We start from the raw sequence: 14,533 nt of genomic DNA, 5'->3' as shown, positions 1-14,533 counted from the left end.
AGACCCCAAACCCTTGGTCAAGACTGGTGACCACTAGTGAGTTACTCACCTGTCCCACAATGCCTAAAACTTTGACTATCCAACCCACCTCCGCCTTCAAAGTCACCATCCCCCCATAGATACCTTGACTTTACTCCATAGCCTGAAAGCTCTCTACCCAGCCATCTCTCCACACTCACTTGCCTGCCCAGTTCCCTCCAAACCCTGGTTAACCCCAACTCCAAGTTTAACCACAACCTCCTCAACAGCTTTTTAAAAAAATTTTATTTATTAATTTTAGAGAGAGGAAGGGGGGAGATACTGAGAGATAAGCACCCATTCATGCACTCATTGGTTGCTTCTTGTATGTGCCCTGACCAGAAGTCGAACCTGCAACCTTGGCATATCCAGACAATACTCCAACCAACTGAGCTACCTTGCCAGGTCCCCAACAGCTTTTGGGGCTCATCTCTCACTATCTGTCCAGTCCCAGAGGCTACCCTGTCACTCTCTAAAGCTGGTCCCCCAAGCCCTGACCAATGTGGCTCAGTTGGTTGGGCACTGTCCTGCAAAACAAAATGTCACTGGTTTGATTCCCGGTCAGGGCACATGCCTGGGTTGTGGGCTCAGTCCCCAGCTGAGGCATGTATGAGAGGCAACGGATCAATGTTTCTCTCTCACATCGATGTTTCTCTTTCTCTCCCTGTCTTTCTCCCTCCCTTACCCTCTCTCTAAAAAACAAAAAAATAATGAGCTGGTCCCCCAAATCACCCCACTCCCTGAATCATATCTCTGGGCATCAACCCTTCATATTCACATCTCCTGTTTCTTCTCATGGACCCTCCACTGCTGACCCAGCTCCCAAATCTGAACCCACACTCCCCTGGCTCTCTAATCATACTGCATGACTACCACCTCCCACAAGGAACTGCTGTTCATGTCTTTCGAGCTCTGGCTAGTCCCCGCCCCTATCTCGATATTCGTACTCTTTTAGACAGCTTCCCATGCTTCCAAGTCCCCTCATTCCCAGGCATCTCCTCACTTATGTTCCTTCCTGGTGTCCCTGGTAAAAGCCCTCTCAGTGTCTCCACAAACTCTGATCTCAGGTACCCTCCCAGTCTTCCCCCTTCCCTGCCAAGATCCACTGACTTCTGTCATCACTCCCAGGACCCTTCAGCCCCTTCCCCGTTTCCCAAAGTCCCCACTCTCCCCTGCCTTTTCTCTGAGTCCCTCAATGCCCCCTCCCTGCACTCTGCCCCATGATGGAGAAAGGGCTGGGAGTGGTGAGTGATGGGTCTTGCTCAGTGGAGAAAGAGGAGGGGTTCCCAAGGCTCACTTTAGAGGTGATTCCCTCCAAAACAATCCCCATTTCTTCACCCTTCTGTTTCTCTTTCCCATCATAACCTATCCCACAATATGGACAGATGAAAATAGGAAACACCCCCAAATCTTCAGAACCACATCTTCCCAACACTGCACATGGCCCTGAAAGACCCCCCCTAACAAAGGTGAAGAGAATGCTTGCCCCTTACACATTCCAACCGAAATCGCAATGGCTACCCTCCTCCCACCACTTGCAAATGTCACTTTAGTCTGCCTTCTCTGTCTCTTGCCCTTTCACTACTGTGGATTCTTTCCATCTTTCTCTCTACATTCTCCCAGGCTACCCAATGGTCCTTTTTCAACCTTCCCACCCTGCTCACCTCATCCTCATCCAGCATGAGAAGCTGGTTCCCCGAGATGATGCAGAACCGAGGGTTCCAACCAGGACGATCATATGGGGAATGAACGTATTGGGTTCGGTGCATAGGGGGTCCCCGTACATCTGGGGGACAGAGACACACAGAAACAGTAAGGGGAGGTTCTATCCATTTGGGAGGCAGAGGCCTAAAATTGTGAGTCCACAAAGTGGGAGAAGGGGACCCCACCTGTCTTGAGTTTACAGGTGGGGTTGAGGTACCTGGGACCTTTAAAAGAACAGAAGATATACCTCTATATCTGGGGAAAAAGAGGGGCAGGAATCACATCACAGGGCTCTGTTGACTTGGAGGAATAAATAGGGAGGGTGGTTCAGGGAGGGGACTTATATCATGACAGAGAGGGTACAAGTTTAGAGGCAGAAAAAGGTGAAAGAGCTCTCCATCCACTTCAATAAAATAAAAAGGTGGAGGGCAGCAAAACTGGCAGAAGAAAAACACAGATTGGTGGCAGGCGTCGGGGGAGAGGACATCCAAATAACTGAAGACGACAAGAACTTGGAAGGTGGCACAACCCATCTGCAAAATAGTAGTAAAAAGAACGCCACACAGCTGTGGGAAAGAAGGATTGGGGTGTAGGAACACGCAGGTCATAAGATTCTGAGAGCTAAACATCTGGAAAAGAGAGAAAGTGAGGGAGCTTACCTCTTCAGGGTCAGAGACATGAGTGGGCCTTCCGTCCTGCCTCTCCTCTATCCTCTGCTCCCTCCTCTCCTAGCCCAACCCTGCCCATCTCTGGGGAAAGTTCTGGTTCTTCAGGTGGTAGGGGGTGGATGAGTCTTGTGAAGCAGTTGGGGAGTGAGGAGGTAGGAAATGGTCCTTGTTTGAATAGAGACAATTGATCTCTTCCCCTACTTCATGCTCAGAAATCAAAGATTCAATACCCCACTCCCCACCTAGTCTCCATGAACAGTAGGGAAGCCAAGTCCAAGGGTTAGGAAACTTCCTGAGGCACAGTGAGGAGCCTGAGGAAGAAAGAGGGGAGGAAAGAATGGAAGATACAGGCCTGTGACACAGAGGGGACCTCCAAAGACTGGAGCTTGGGATGAGGACAAAACTTCTAGAAAAGACCAAGGATTGCCCATGCTCGGAGATGCCCCCAGGATCACCCTTCCTCGGCTCTGCTGTTCTCCCCATGCCACCATTTCTGCAAATTGCCTCTTCTTTAAACCTCAATGCTATACACTATCACAGGGACACAGGGGACAGGCCCTGTGGAAGAGAGGAATCAAATTGGTGACACCAAAGTGATAGAAAAGAGGCTTAAGGCATCAAAGTGTGAAAGAGTTCAGAGGAAAAAACATCAAATTCTGTCACCTTTACAGGATAATTAATGGCAGATATATTGCAGGGGGGAAAAAACTTATCTTTGAGCTTCATTCCAACCAAATGCCCTAAGTAAGAGTTTTGGAAAATCTAGACTCCTTCTGTCTACAAACATGTCCTTCAAATTTACCCGACCTGCACACCAGAGCCTGAGATAAGTGCCCAGAATACAGATATCTAGAAACCCCAATACTGTGAAACTCTTTACTATCTCAATGTCATCTCAGAGACTCTCTAAGCAATATCCTTTGTATACAGAGCTCACCAAGGCTCTGAGGCTGCAGACACTGACTGCAGGCAACATGCCCAATGCACTCAGACTCTCAGAACCCCCAGAGGACAAATCTGTTGATATACATAATCATTATGGGAGGGACTGGTTCAGGCTACAGCCACAGGGAGGCAGGTTAGACTTCAGGGGGCACCTTCTTCCTGGGAGCAGGGAAGGACACAGAGAACTGAGCTTAGGAGCAACTTTGGAAACACACACATACACACACACACACGTTGTCTGGACTTAAGAAAGGATGACTCTGGGAGGCGATGCAAGAGACAGAGGAACACAGCTGAGAAAGGGGAGAGGCTTATTAGGACAAGAAATCCCACAGGGCTCAGACGGGGGCCTCTTGTGGTCCCTGTTCCAACCATCAAAACCTGTGTCTTTGCACCCCCAATCTCCAACACCTCAGAAAGTAGAGGAGACAAGAAAAAAGGAATGGGTGATAAGAGCTGGAGTATCAGGGGAAATTGGGTAGGCACGGACTTCTACTGACAAGATAGGGAATGGGGCAGGGAATAGAGGATGGGCTGGGGCACAAACAGGGATGGCTCTGGGAGAAGAGGAGGTAGAAATTATGGCAAATTCCTAGTGACAAGGAAATATACCAGAAGGGCCCAACTGGACGTGGGGCAGAGAGAATCAGGTGGACCTAACAGGAATATTAGGACAAGGGGGTCAAGAAGGAGGGGGTGAAGAGGTGGTAGAGATATAAGGGAGCTACTAGAGAAAAGATAGGGAAAGAGAATGGACACCAGAGAAAGGACTGATATAGGGGAAGGACAGAAGGGGGACTCATATAAGGAACGGACACCATATGGGGGGAAAGATATAGGTGATGGACACCAGAGGAGGGAAGAGGAATGGAAATAAGGATTGGAGGTGGGGGAGGGGTAAAAGTGGTTAAGTGAATGGAACGGAAAGACCCCAGGGGTTATGTTACACTGGTCAAAGGCCTTAATGAGGGTCAAAGTCTGGGCAGTCTAACCTGCTGCCCTACTCCCAACACTCAATCTTCTTTGTATTGTGCCCCCTCCCCCAACAAACACACATATTTGTCCCTCCCCCTGCCCTGGTCTCTCCTCCCCCAGCCCATTCCCTCTCTTCTCTTCTCTCCATCTGGACCCTCCATCCCTTCCCCCCTCACACACAGCCTCCCTCTTTCCATCTGGCCCCTTCTCCTCTCCCTCCATCCTCCTCTCTTTTTCTACCCCACACTATTCTTTGAGCCCCGCCACCATATTCTGACCCCCATCTTCTTGGCTTCTCTTTGCACCCCTGTGTTTTCATTTCCCCCTCCTAACCCTTCTCCTGACTCGGCCCTTCTATTTCCTTGACATTTTCCACATCTCTCAGCTCCCACCTCCAAATTCTTTCGGCTGCTCTTCCCGCAACCCTATCATCCAACCCTTTCGGGCGATCTCTTTCCCCTTCACCATTTTCACCTCAGCCCCCTTTAAGGCCTGTTTCCTGGCCCCTCCGGTCCCTATCTATCTCGGTGCTCTGGCCTCTAATCCCTCCCTCCTCACTGCTTCTGTCCTGTCTTCCCAGACCTCCTGTCTCCCTCCATTTCAGCGGCTCTCCTTCCCTGGCCTCGCTCTGCCCCTTCCTCCGCCCTGCCCCTCCCCCCTTTACCCCCTCCAACTGGCCCTGGCCCTCCCCCTCCCCTCACCAACGTACCTCTGAAGGGGGCATAGGACATCGCGGGGATGCTCCCCCGATGGATGGAGGCGCGAGACCTGCTCATCAGGCCTAGGGCGGGGGAGGGGGGCGGGGAGGGGGCGGGGGACGGGGGAGAAAGAGAAGAGAGAAAGAGGGGGAGAGAGAGGGGGAGAAGGAGGAGGAGGTGGAGGAGGAGGAGGAGAGAGGAGGAGAGAGAAGCGGAGTGGAGCAGAGAGGAGGAGAGAGGAGGAGGAGGAGGAGAATAGGAGCCAACGGCAGCAGCGGCAGCCGGGAGAGAGAGAGAGAGGGGGGCGGGGGAGTGAGCGAGAGAGGAGAGAACAGGAGGAGGAGAGAGAGAGAGACTCTGCAGCCCCCACCCCTACCCAGTGAGAACCAGAGAGACAGAGACCCCTTACTCAAAAACACCAGAGATAAAGACGACAGTTCTAAAGATGCAGACCCACAGAAAGATACCTTGATGCCCCGGGGGCGGTGGGGTGGGGTGGGGTGGGGTGGGGGATGGGAGGTTTAATCTGAGGCACAAATCCAAAATCCAGAAGAAAACAGACCTCAACCTCAGTAAAAATCAAGAACAACCCCCCGACCCCCGCCAAAACCTAGACCTCTTTGAGGGGTCAAAATCTGAGCAACCAGTCTCAAAAAGGTTCTCCATAACGACAGAAATCTTAGACTCTAGACTCAAATGGTAATTTCAGGGACCAAGTCCCGAGGCCTAGACTCAAAGAAAAAGACCCAGGTTCAGAAAGAACCCGGACATAGAACTAGAGAACTCAGGTTCAGAGAGATATCAGAGACCCCAGATTTAGATCTTAGAGAAAGCAAACTGCAGACCTTGGGGTTGGGGGCGAGGGAAGAAGGAGAAGGGGAAGTGGGGGTGGGAGAGCAAGAAAGAGAGGAAGACAGCTAGTCCAGAGATGGAGAACTCAGTGACCTCAAATTCATAACGAAGTTTGAAAGACCTTGGGAGAGAGTGGTCATACGCAGAAAAATCCCTAAAGGCAGAAAATCAAAAGGAAACCCAGTCCTGAGAAAGAAACCAATACAACACTGAAAGACCCCACAGAGATGTATCTCAGAGACCAACTCGAAACCAGAGACAGAGCTCCCAGAGAGATAAGTATAAGAGAAGTCTGATATTAGCCTGGGAAATGCCCAGTCACGCCCACCCAGCTGACCAGAGACGCAGACTTTGTAGGGAGCAGGAATACTGGGCAAGGAGTGGCAAGACCCTCTTGCTCTGCGTTGTCCTCCCATTCCTCTCTCTCCATTGGCCCCTCTCTCCATTTTTGGGCCACAGGATGTGTAGGACAGGCCCTGGCTTCCAGGGGGAGATAAGTTAGGGAGGGAGACCCAAGGCTGACAGAGAAGTCCTGAAGAATGAAATAGGAAGGGGATAAAGGACAAAAGGTCCATCACTACTTCCTGGTGTCCTCTCCCTAATCCCCAACCTGCAGACCTCGTCTCCTCTTTTCGGGATCCATGAGTCTGTCTCCAGCTTTAGGGTTTGAAATTAGGAAGGCCGAGACGCCTGTAGCCCCATTTTTATCATGCCATTCACAGCGTCTCACGCTGCCCTTTTAAAATGTTTTTCCTCACCTAGCCATGACAGTGCCTGCCGAATGACTCCCCCCACCCAGGGAGAGCTGGCTTCTCATATTATCATTGTTCATTCCCAAACCCAGGCAAGTATCAGTTCTAGCCAAAAGGGCAGGGAGCGCTCTTTTCTCCCCTGGAGGTTGAACTTTCTCAGACTCTCCCACTCCTTAAGGTGTCGCGGAACAGTGCAGGGGGTTGATACGAGGCACGCTCTGAGCATTAAGAATGTGCCCTTACTCCACAACCTGGCGCATCAAGTCTGCGGGGCCTCCAGCCCCGCTTTCCTAGCGCCAGTTCTTTCATTACACGGCCTGCAGGGCTGGTCAGCGCTTGGCCTCTTCGCGTCGCTCACTGAGATACCGCCACCCGAGTGGGGGGGTGTGGAATTAGATCTTCTCACGTGACAAGGGAACGCTGCAGCGGCTCTCCCGGGCGCGCAATTGGTCCTTTCCGGTTTACGCGGAAACGACAGAGTGCCGTTTCCGTAAACGGTTGCAGTTTCTTCTGTGGATTGGTCAGCTCCCCCTTCGCTCCTCCCCCACCGGGAAGCGGGGCAAATTGGACCACGTTAGGGCTGGGATTGGCTGCCTCCTGAGGCGCTGGTGCTGCCTCATCACGTGGTGTGCGTTGTTTTATCACGTGGTTGCCGCCCAGGTAAGAAGGGGCGGCTCTTCCTGGGTTTGGGGGTGCTTTCTCTGCTTTACTCGTGGCCTTTGATATTCAATCCTCCTCTAGCAGCGTAGGCTGCATGAGGGGGGTCCGGGCTCCCGCAGTCCTGCTCGGCGGAGGGGTGAGTGACCAGCACCGCCCCTTCTGGACCCCGAAGCCTCGACCACCACCACCCTTACCCAAAACCCCAGAGGTTGGCCGCTGAGGAGAGAGTAAAAACTGAGCCTTTGCATTAATTTTTTTTACGTTTCTCTCTCAGCTTCAGGGACCTTTACTTTCGGGGTACAGAAGAGGGAGGGCAAAACCCGAATGTCTATCCAAGCGAAAGGTTTCCGGGGTGCAGTTGCCTGGGGTATTTGTGGGAAGACAACTGAATTCACTGCCTGCTCCCAGGCTGCTCTGCTCCTGTCACTTCTTTGGATGCCGGCGCTGCTGTCTGTGGCCTCCCGCCTTTTGTTGCTACCCCGAGCCCTGCTGTCAATGGCTTCAGGAAGCCCCCCGCTCCAGCCCTCGCCAGCCTCTGACTCCGGCTATGTTCCCGGCTCGATCTCGGCAGCCTTTGTCACCTGCCCCAATGAGAAGGTCGCCAAGGAGATCGCCAGGTGGGGACTTAAGTGTGGAGAGATGATCTTGAAGGGAGAGTTGGGGGTGTTAGAGAATTAGTGACCTCCCGCTGCTTTGTGCTTGCTCCAGCTTTGGAAACCTGTCTCTGGGCTGGCAAGTGCAAAAATCCCGGTCCTGGGGCGCCCTTAACGGCGCTGCCTTCACTTTCAGGGCAGTGGTGGAGAAGCGCCTGGCAGCCTGCGTCAACCTCATCCCTCAGATTACATCCATGTGAGTCATAGTTGTTCGTGGTTAACTTAACCTAACTCTAGGGGCTAACTGGCAAACTTTTCCCTTGGGAGGAAAAAAAAAAACAAAACCTTTGCTCCCATAATACTTTTTCCCTGACCTTTACAGCTATGAGTGGAAAGGAAAAATTGAGGAGGACAGTGAGGTGCTGATGGTGAGAATCATTTCCCCACCCTACAAAACCTCAATTCTCTGATCCCTTTGACCCCTCACTCTCAAGAGATCATGAAATCAATCCCACCCTGGGATTCAACCATGTTTTTTTTCACCCCTTAGATGATTAAAACCCAAAGTTCCTTGATTCCAGCTTTGACAGACTTTGTTCGGTGAGAACTTTTAAGATGGCAGGGGTGAGGGTGGGTACTGGTGGGGTGGGACTTGCTGGGCAGCCTGAGGGGATGGACTCCTTTGAGTAAATCTTTGAGGGGCACCCCTCCACCACCTTTTTTGCAGCTCTGTGCACCCTTATGAAGTGGCTGAGGTGATTGCATTGCCTGTGGAGCAGGGAAACTCCCCCTACCTGCATTGGGTGCGCCAGGTTACAGAATCCGTTTCTGACTCCCACACAGTCCTACCATGATAAGCCCTGTTCCGATGACTGGGACCCTAATAAATCCTATGTTTGGTTCTTTCTGCCTTTTGCCTTTTCTTGTCAACGTATGTGAATTTGGTTGGGAAGATTAGAAGCGATTCTAGTACCTATGTTCTCATCTTTCAGAATGACTCAGCTGCTACATTTGTTTATCTTTATTTCAATCATACAGAACCTGGGGTCCTTTTTCATCCCTCCCCTCAGTCTCCGTCCCCAGGGATTAAATAATTTTAAAAATATTTTAAAAGCTGTAACAAAATAACATCAAAGGAAATGTAAAGGGGATGGGGGAAGCTCAGGAATCATGAAGGGAGTAGAGAAGAGAGAACCTCTTCTCCACTCCCCTACCTGAATTCCGCCTAGGCAGTAGGGAGAACTATCCCCTACTTCCCCAGGTACATCCCAGCTGCAGGTGAGGTCAGAGATTAGGGTATGAAAGTGCCAGCGTATGTGAATGGGGAGGTGGGCAGAGGCAGGCTGTTCAGAAGATGCCCCCACCTCCCCACTCAACCAGGTACTGCACAGAACCATCAGGCCGTACTCTCCGAGCAAGGACCCGAACAGGGTCCCCTCGGGACAGATAGCCAACCCCACCTCTGGCTGCTCCACCAGTCCCAGGAGACAAATTACGGCACAGGGGAGAAGAGGGTGATAAGCGTCTAGGAAGACCTGGGGAGGGGGCTGGGACTGAGGAAGATGAGGCAGTCATCAAGTGGGGGACACTTTTAGGAATATCTGTGGGGAAACCAATGTGAAGTTCCAGGGGTGACCTAAGAAGAGAAGACAATTATGAGTCCAGCCATACATAGTAATACACAGTAATAATACATAATTACTGACCAGAAATGGAGGCTATATGTGGATCACAGAAATGGAGGAATGGTTGGAGACCGAGGGCCTTAAGAAAAGAGGCTAAGGGGTGTCACAGGTAAAGGGGTAAAACCTCACCTGTCTGGGGGTTCGCCATCCCCAGAGGTCCCTGCAGTGTTGGCAGAGGGGTGGAAGGAAGCGAACATCCTGATGGGACTGCTGGGGTTGGGAAGGGAGAAAAGTCAGGACCTGAGGAAGGGTAACAGGACATTCTACCCAAGAAGGACAGCTCAAACACTGCCCCTGAGGTACCCCCATCCCCAGGATACTAGGGACCAGTCATTGGACAAGGGTGGGTAGCCAAAAGGGAGGGGGAAAAGAATTCCGGGTGCAAAGGTCCAGAGAATATAGACAGTTGGAGGAGAGATTCTAAGGGAGCATATCTGGTTGCAGAGGGTAGGAGCACTGACCTGGGCAGGCAGCGGGCGTCTGTGGGCCGGAAGTTGTAGCCGCTGCTGCCCTGGTAACTCTGGTTAGGGCTGGGGGGTGATGGAGACACTGAGGCCTAGAGATAGGAAAAAGGACTGAGAGAGAATCCTTGATTGCTTCCCATACCAACATTTTCCCCATGGAGTTACCCTGGTCTCTGTACCTGCAGTGCTTTCTGCAGAGAGGCCCGCTCCCTCTGCTCCTGGGGCTCTGACTGATTGCGCACTGCTGAGGGTGGCCCTAGCTCCTCCATCTTCTCCTTCTGCCTCTTCAGGGGCTCTGGCTCCAGCCTCCGGCGCTTCCCCAGGGGACGCGGAACCCCTCCCCCTGGGCCCTGCCCTGAAGGGAAGCTGTAAGAGGCCTCCTTATCCCCCCAGCCCCCTCCCGGACCACCCCAAAGCCCTCCCCATCTTCATACATATTTACCCCCAGATTAATACCCTGAGAATTTCCCCATGCCCCCTGGACCAGTGACCTGGTAGGGGCTCCATCTCCGGTAGGGGGCTCCACAGGAGGAGGGATCCGAGCATGGAGACCAAACAAGCACTTCCTCTTCTTAATCTCCCTCCCTGAAATGAAACTGGGATGAGGAGAGAAATGATACAGGTCAGTACTGTAGAAAAGGGCCCCTCTTTTGCCATTACTCAGTCTTTTTCCAGAGATGATCTTCCAGGTGGACTGCAGCACCTCCCCTCCCAGGCTTCCATACCCACATCTCCATACCTTTTTTGAGCCTCTCTTTAACTTACCGGTCCTTGTGGCTGTTGAGTGCAGAGAGGAGCTTGGAAGAACGTTCTCCCTTGGGGGTATCTGAGAGCTGGGGAAAAGGAGGGAAAATAGGGTCAAGGAAGCAGTGATTCCTCCCTCCCCCTTTCTTCACATCTCCTTATTCCACCATAACCCGCAAAACTTCACTACTCCTTACCTCCCCGAGGAGCAAACTGTCCCAATTCTCAGAGGTGAAGGGGAGAATCTCCCGGTCAAAATCAAAGTATTTTTTCTTACAGCAAACGCTGAGGTGATAGAGGACAAGATGGGCCACATCCACCCTGGAGAAGCATTGAGTTGTCAAGGTTGTGGAAGCATTACAAAAGCCAGGGGAGTCCACTGTGAGAGGTTGGGCAGGCACAGTGAAAAACGGGGTGTAGAGAGAGAAGTTACACTGAGGTCATGCTCACCAGCGAAGCTGTAGTCTCCTGACCTTCTCAGGGCCCCCCCGGCACACACAGCATTCAAACTCATAGAACCTGGGTGTGAACAAGAGAAAGAACACACATCATACAGGAAAAGTGTATCGTGCTATGGACGACTCACAAAGCAAAGGTTGAATGAACTAGTGAGGAACACTTCAGAGGCCGGGAAGAGAATGGATAAGACAAGAAGATGCAGGAAAACTGAGAGGGTAGGACATATCAAAAGAGTTCCCTGGGCTCCTGGAGAGTCTTCCCTGGTCTCACCTGTCCCCATACAGGAGGGGCTTGCTCAGACATTGGGTGCAGGCCTCATGGAACCACTGCAAGCAGCTCCGGCACTGCAGCATTTTCAGGTTCCACCTGACGGGGTACACAAGACTATTGACCTCCAGATACTCTTCCCCTTAACTGCCTCAAACCCTGATCATTATCTACTGCCATACCCTTACCCTGTTCCTTCTCCTCTACTCCCTGGGATTTCCCACACCACCACACCATATCACTCGTTCCTTAACCCCCACCCCTCATTACTCACTCCCCAGGACCACCACAGTAACAGTAGCTCTGCTGCCGGTTGCTCAGATGTCCAGCATCCCAGTCCAGCCCCTTTAGTCCATATGGCAGAGATAGCTTCATACCCAGCATGGCCCGGGCATAGGGGCCCTTCTTCAGTGCACCCCCCCTCTGCAGAAATAGAACAGGCAGGCCACCTCAGAGGGGTAGGTAGAGGAAAGGCTTGGGGAGAGGCTGTGGGTGGGAGGCTCCCATAGGAAGGTGCCTTTACCTTGGTGGCAATGGCAAAGATGCACTGGCGGCAGACCCAAGACGTGCCCTCTCCCTCTCCAGGGGCTGGGGCCCTTGGAACATGGCAGTCCTGGTGATAAGCTGAATAATGATATTGATGGTAGAGCACTTACTGAATTGTAAACCTGTAAGTACTAGATATTGGGAAAGGAAGAATCTTCTCTATCTCATTTAATCTTTGACCATGGTGCTGTTTGGGGGTGAGGGTGTTACCCTTATTTTATAGATGAGAGGACTGAGGCTCCTAGTGCTTTAGAGACTTACCCAAAATCATACACTTAAGAAAGAATATTTGAACTACCCTCTGCCTTGCAAAGCTCACACACCCCCTTTCCACGGCTGCCTCTCCCTGTGTTGAGGACAGAGTAAGGTTACAGGGTTGAGAAGACTGGTCAGAGCAGTGGCTTGGGGACTCAGGCCAGGTGGCATAAAGACCAGTACTGGTGGGAAGGGTCAGAGGCAACCTGCAATGTCCAGGACAAGCTGGGGCCATTCAGGTATCCTGCCCTCTCACCGTGCCGACACTTCTCACAGCTGACCAGCCGGTTCCCAGGGACCACAGTCTCAGAGCGACAGACACAGCAGAGGAGTTCCTCCCCAGGGAGGGCAGCTATGAGGGAACACAGTGTTAGGGTCGGGGGTGGGAGGGAATGGAGGCTGTCCTTAAGCCCCTTTCTGTCCCCCAAGCCAGGTTTCTGTCTTCCATGTGATGCATGCTCCCAGGCCTCTAGGGTCTCACCAGGGCTAATGTCCTTCCATAGAACAAGAAACTGGGAATCATCCTCAAACTGGACCAGACACACCTCCCGAGCACTGTCCACCTGGCATGGGTGAGCACAAGAGGATAAATGGGAATCAGAACTAGGTAAGGGGAATGGGGGAAGGTGACAGGTCCAACATCAAAGGTCTTACCTTCTTGATGGTGCCCAAGTATAAAAGCCCATCTGTCCATCTGGCCAGCACATCTTGACCCTCCCAAAGTCGAGGCCTGGGGCCTGAGGTGGGAGCAGGGGAAGCTGGATCCCAAAGTGGGGGGGCACCAGAGCGGCTCAGCCGGGGGGGCTGTGCCATTGCATCCTGGGGGGGGCCTAACCAGGAGTGGAATGGGAGGTTATGAAAACTGAAAAACACTCCTTATTTTCTTCGCATATTTTTCTGTCAAGGACTCAAGCAGCTGTACCCCCACTCTCCAAATTCCCGAGACAGCTGGATAGGAACCAACTCAGCATCCCTCCTGAGCTTCCTGACTCCATCTCTCCCAACTATGGTTACTGGGTCTCCTCTTCCTAACAACCACTCTCCTCTAGTTTCCCAGCTTCCAGAGCTCCCCTATGTATTATATCCTGGCCCTGAGGTTTTAACAGAAATGATGGTTGCAGAAGCAAAGGTTAGTACTCAGTTTCTACTGTCACCTTCTCCTGCTGTTTAGAGGTATCATCATCGGGTGCTGTTACCCAGAGAAATAATTTTGGGAGTTTTCTGGAGATGTTTTCCAGAGTAGAAACTGTTACCTCCCCGGGCCTCCATATCTCGTTAAGAACAATCATCGGGTGCCAGGTTATGTCAGGTCACCCTCAAATTTGGGGCTCCCTGCCCTCAGGTTGGATAACTTCCTTGAGCCCCGGGAGGGGGGCGTGTCCCAGTCGCGGTCTGTACTATCCATGACCGCGAGTCCAATAGGGGACTTGAATTGGCCCAGCCCGAACCATTTTCAGGGCGCGAGGCTCTCCCGCCCGCGCTCTGCGCGCTGACCCCCGGCTTCCAGCCGCACCTCCCCGCCCCCCCCCCGCCCCCGGCAACGAGCACCTCCCGCCGCCTCTTTACCAGTGACAGCTGGGGCCGCCGGGAGCCGGGCAGAGGCAGACGTGGGACACCGAGGCAAAACCCTCGTGCAGGGGGGAGCGTCTGGGCGTCGGGGGCGTGCAGGCAGAGGCCGGGGGGTCCCCAGGCCCAGCCCCTTCGTCCCGACGGCTCTGGGGCGTATGACGCAGCAGCCAAAGCAGCGGCAGCGGCAGGAGGAGGAGGAGGCGGCCGGGGGAAGGAGGGGAGGAGAGGGGCGGGACAAACCGGCTCAGGGGGAGGGTGGTGGGAGGGGAGGACTGGGGAGAAGGAGGAGCCGGCAGGGGGATGGGGGCGGTGCGGGCACCACCTCACCCCACCTCCCTCACCTCCAACAGGCCTGGAGGGCGCCGAGCCAGCTGCGGCCTGCCTGCGGTTGGGCGGGCGGATAGTCGGGCCCAGCGGGAAAGGGAATCCCTGAAGCTCCTTCCTCCTAAGGGAGACCCGCCCTGGGGGCAGGAGGGAATTCGCCCCTCCCGGCAGCCCGTCTCCGTATTGGTCCCCGCCCCATCCGTTAACTGCGCCCCCAACATCCATGGTCACGCTAAGCCCCACCCCCGACTCCCCAGCCACCCCAGTCCGCGACCCCACCCTCCATTCACCCTTCTCTTTGCCCCTGCCACGCCCTCCTCTCCAGCCTTTGCCCCGACCCCACCCTCCTGGTGGC

At 53.2% G+C, this 14,533-nt stretch overlaps 3 protein-coding genes across 9 annotated transcripts in view; 1 reads left to right on the top strand and 2 right to left on the bottom strand.

Annotated features, from left to right (window-relative positions):
* SYNGAP1 (synaptic Ras GTPase activating protein 1) overlaps positions 1-5,090 on the bottom strand; it is a 30,046-nt gene extending 24,956 nt beyond the window's left edge. For all 3 annotated transcript variants that reach the window (XM_054569221.1, XM_054569224.1, XM_054569225.1), the window contains exons 1-2: positions 5,020-5,090; positions 1,683-1,804 (exon numbers count right to left, since the gene is read on the bottom strand). In XM_054569221.1, coding sequence (XP_054425196.1) covers positions 1,683-1,804; positions 5,020-5,086 — 189 coding nt within the window. In that variant the 5' untranslated portion in view covers positions 5,087-5,090. The remainder of the gene's footprint in view (positions 1-1,682; positions 1,805-5,019) is intronic.
* Positions 5,091-7,200: 2,110 nt separating this feature from the next.
* CUTA (cutA divalent cation tolerance homolog) lies at positions 7,201-8,769 on the top strand. 3 transcript variants are annotated; one of them, XM_054569219.1, is made up of 6 exons: positions 7,201-7,272; positions 7,681-7,889; positions 7,981-8,121; positions 8,248-8,293; positions 8,416-8,465; positions 8,593-8,769. In XM_054569219.1, the coding sequence occupies exons 2-6, from the start codon at positions 7,708-7,710 to the stop codon at positions 8,717-8,719; spliced, it is 546 nt and encodes a 181-aa protein (XP_054425194.1). In that variant the 5' UTR covers positions 7,201-7,272; positions 7,681-7,707; the 3' UTR covers positions 8,720-8,769. The 3 variants fall into 3 exon arrangements, with proteins under 3 accessions (XP_054425194.1, XP_054425195.1, XP_054425193.1); XM_054569220.1 differs by having other exon boundaries at positions 7,270-7,408; positions 8,062-8,121; XM_054569218.1 differs by having other exon boundaries at positions 7,270-7,408.
* Positions 8,739-14,045, bottom strand: PHF1 (PHD finger protein 1). 3 transcript variants are annotated; one of them, XM_054569216.1, is made up of 15 exons: positions 13,852-14,045; positions 12,940-13,115; positions 12,767-12,848; positions 12,542-12,637; positions 12,008-12,108; positions 11,759-11,907; positions 11,488-11,583; positions 11,209-11,277; positions 10,956-11,079; positions 10,780-10,847; positions 10,506-10,610; positions 10,194-10,380; positions 10,012-10,106; positions 9,680-9,760; positions 8,739-9,501 (listed from the first exon to the last, which is right to left on the bottom strand). In XM_054569216.1, exons 2-15 carry the CDS (start codon positions 13,096-13,098, stop codon positions 9,213-9,215), a joined length of 1,701 nt encoding a protein of 566 aa, XP_054425191.1. In that variant the 5' UTR covers positions 13,099-13,115; positions 13,852-14,045; the 3' UTR covers positions 8,739-9,212. The 3 variants fall into 3 exon arrangements, 2 of the variants coding, with proteins under 2 accessions (XP_054425191.1, XP_054425192.1); XR_008528758.1 differs by lacking the exon at positions 8,739-9,501 and having other exon boundaries at positions 9,683-9,760; positions 10,194-10,369; XM_054569217.1 differs by lacking the exons at positions 12,008-12,108; positions 12,542-12,637; positions 12,767-12,848; positions 12,940-13,115; positions 13,852-14,045 and having other exon boundaries at positions 8,745-9,501; positions 10,194-10,369; positions 11,759-11,768.
* Between the last annotated feature and the right edge of the window lie 488 nt (positions 14,046-14,533).

This window comes from Pteronotus mesoamericanus, unplaced genomic scaffold (genome assembly GCF_021234165.1).
Source record: "Pteronotus mesoamericanus isolate MK-2021 breed Mesoamerican mustached bat unplaced genomic scaffold, CSHL_Meso_final contig_20, whole genome shotgun sequence".
NCBI lineage: Eukaryota > Metazoa > Chordata > Mammalia > Chiroptera > Mormoopidae > Pteronotus > Pteronotus mesoamericanus.
The sequence above is the reverse complement of the archived record's forward strand: the minus strand, read 5'-3'. Positions and strand labels throughout refer to the sequence as shown.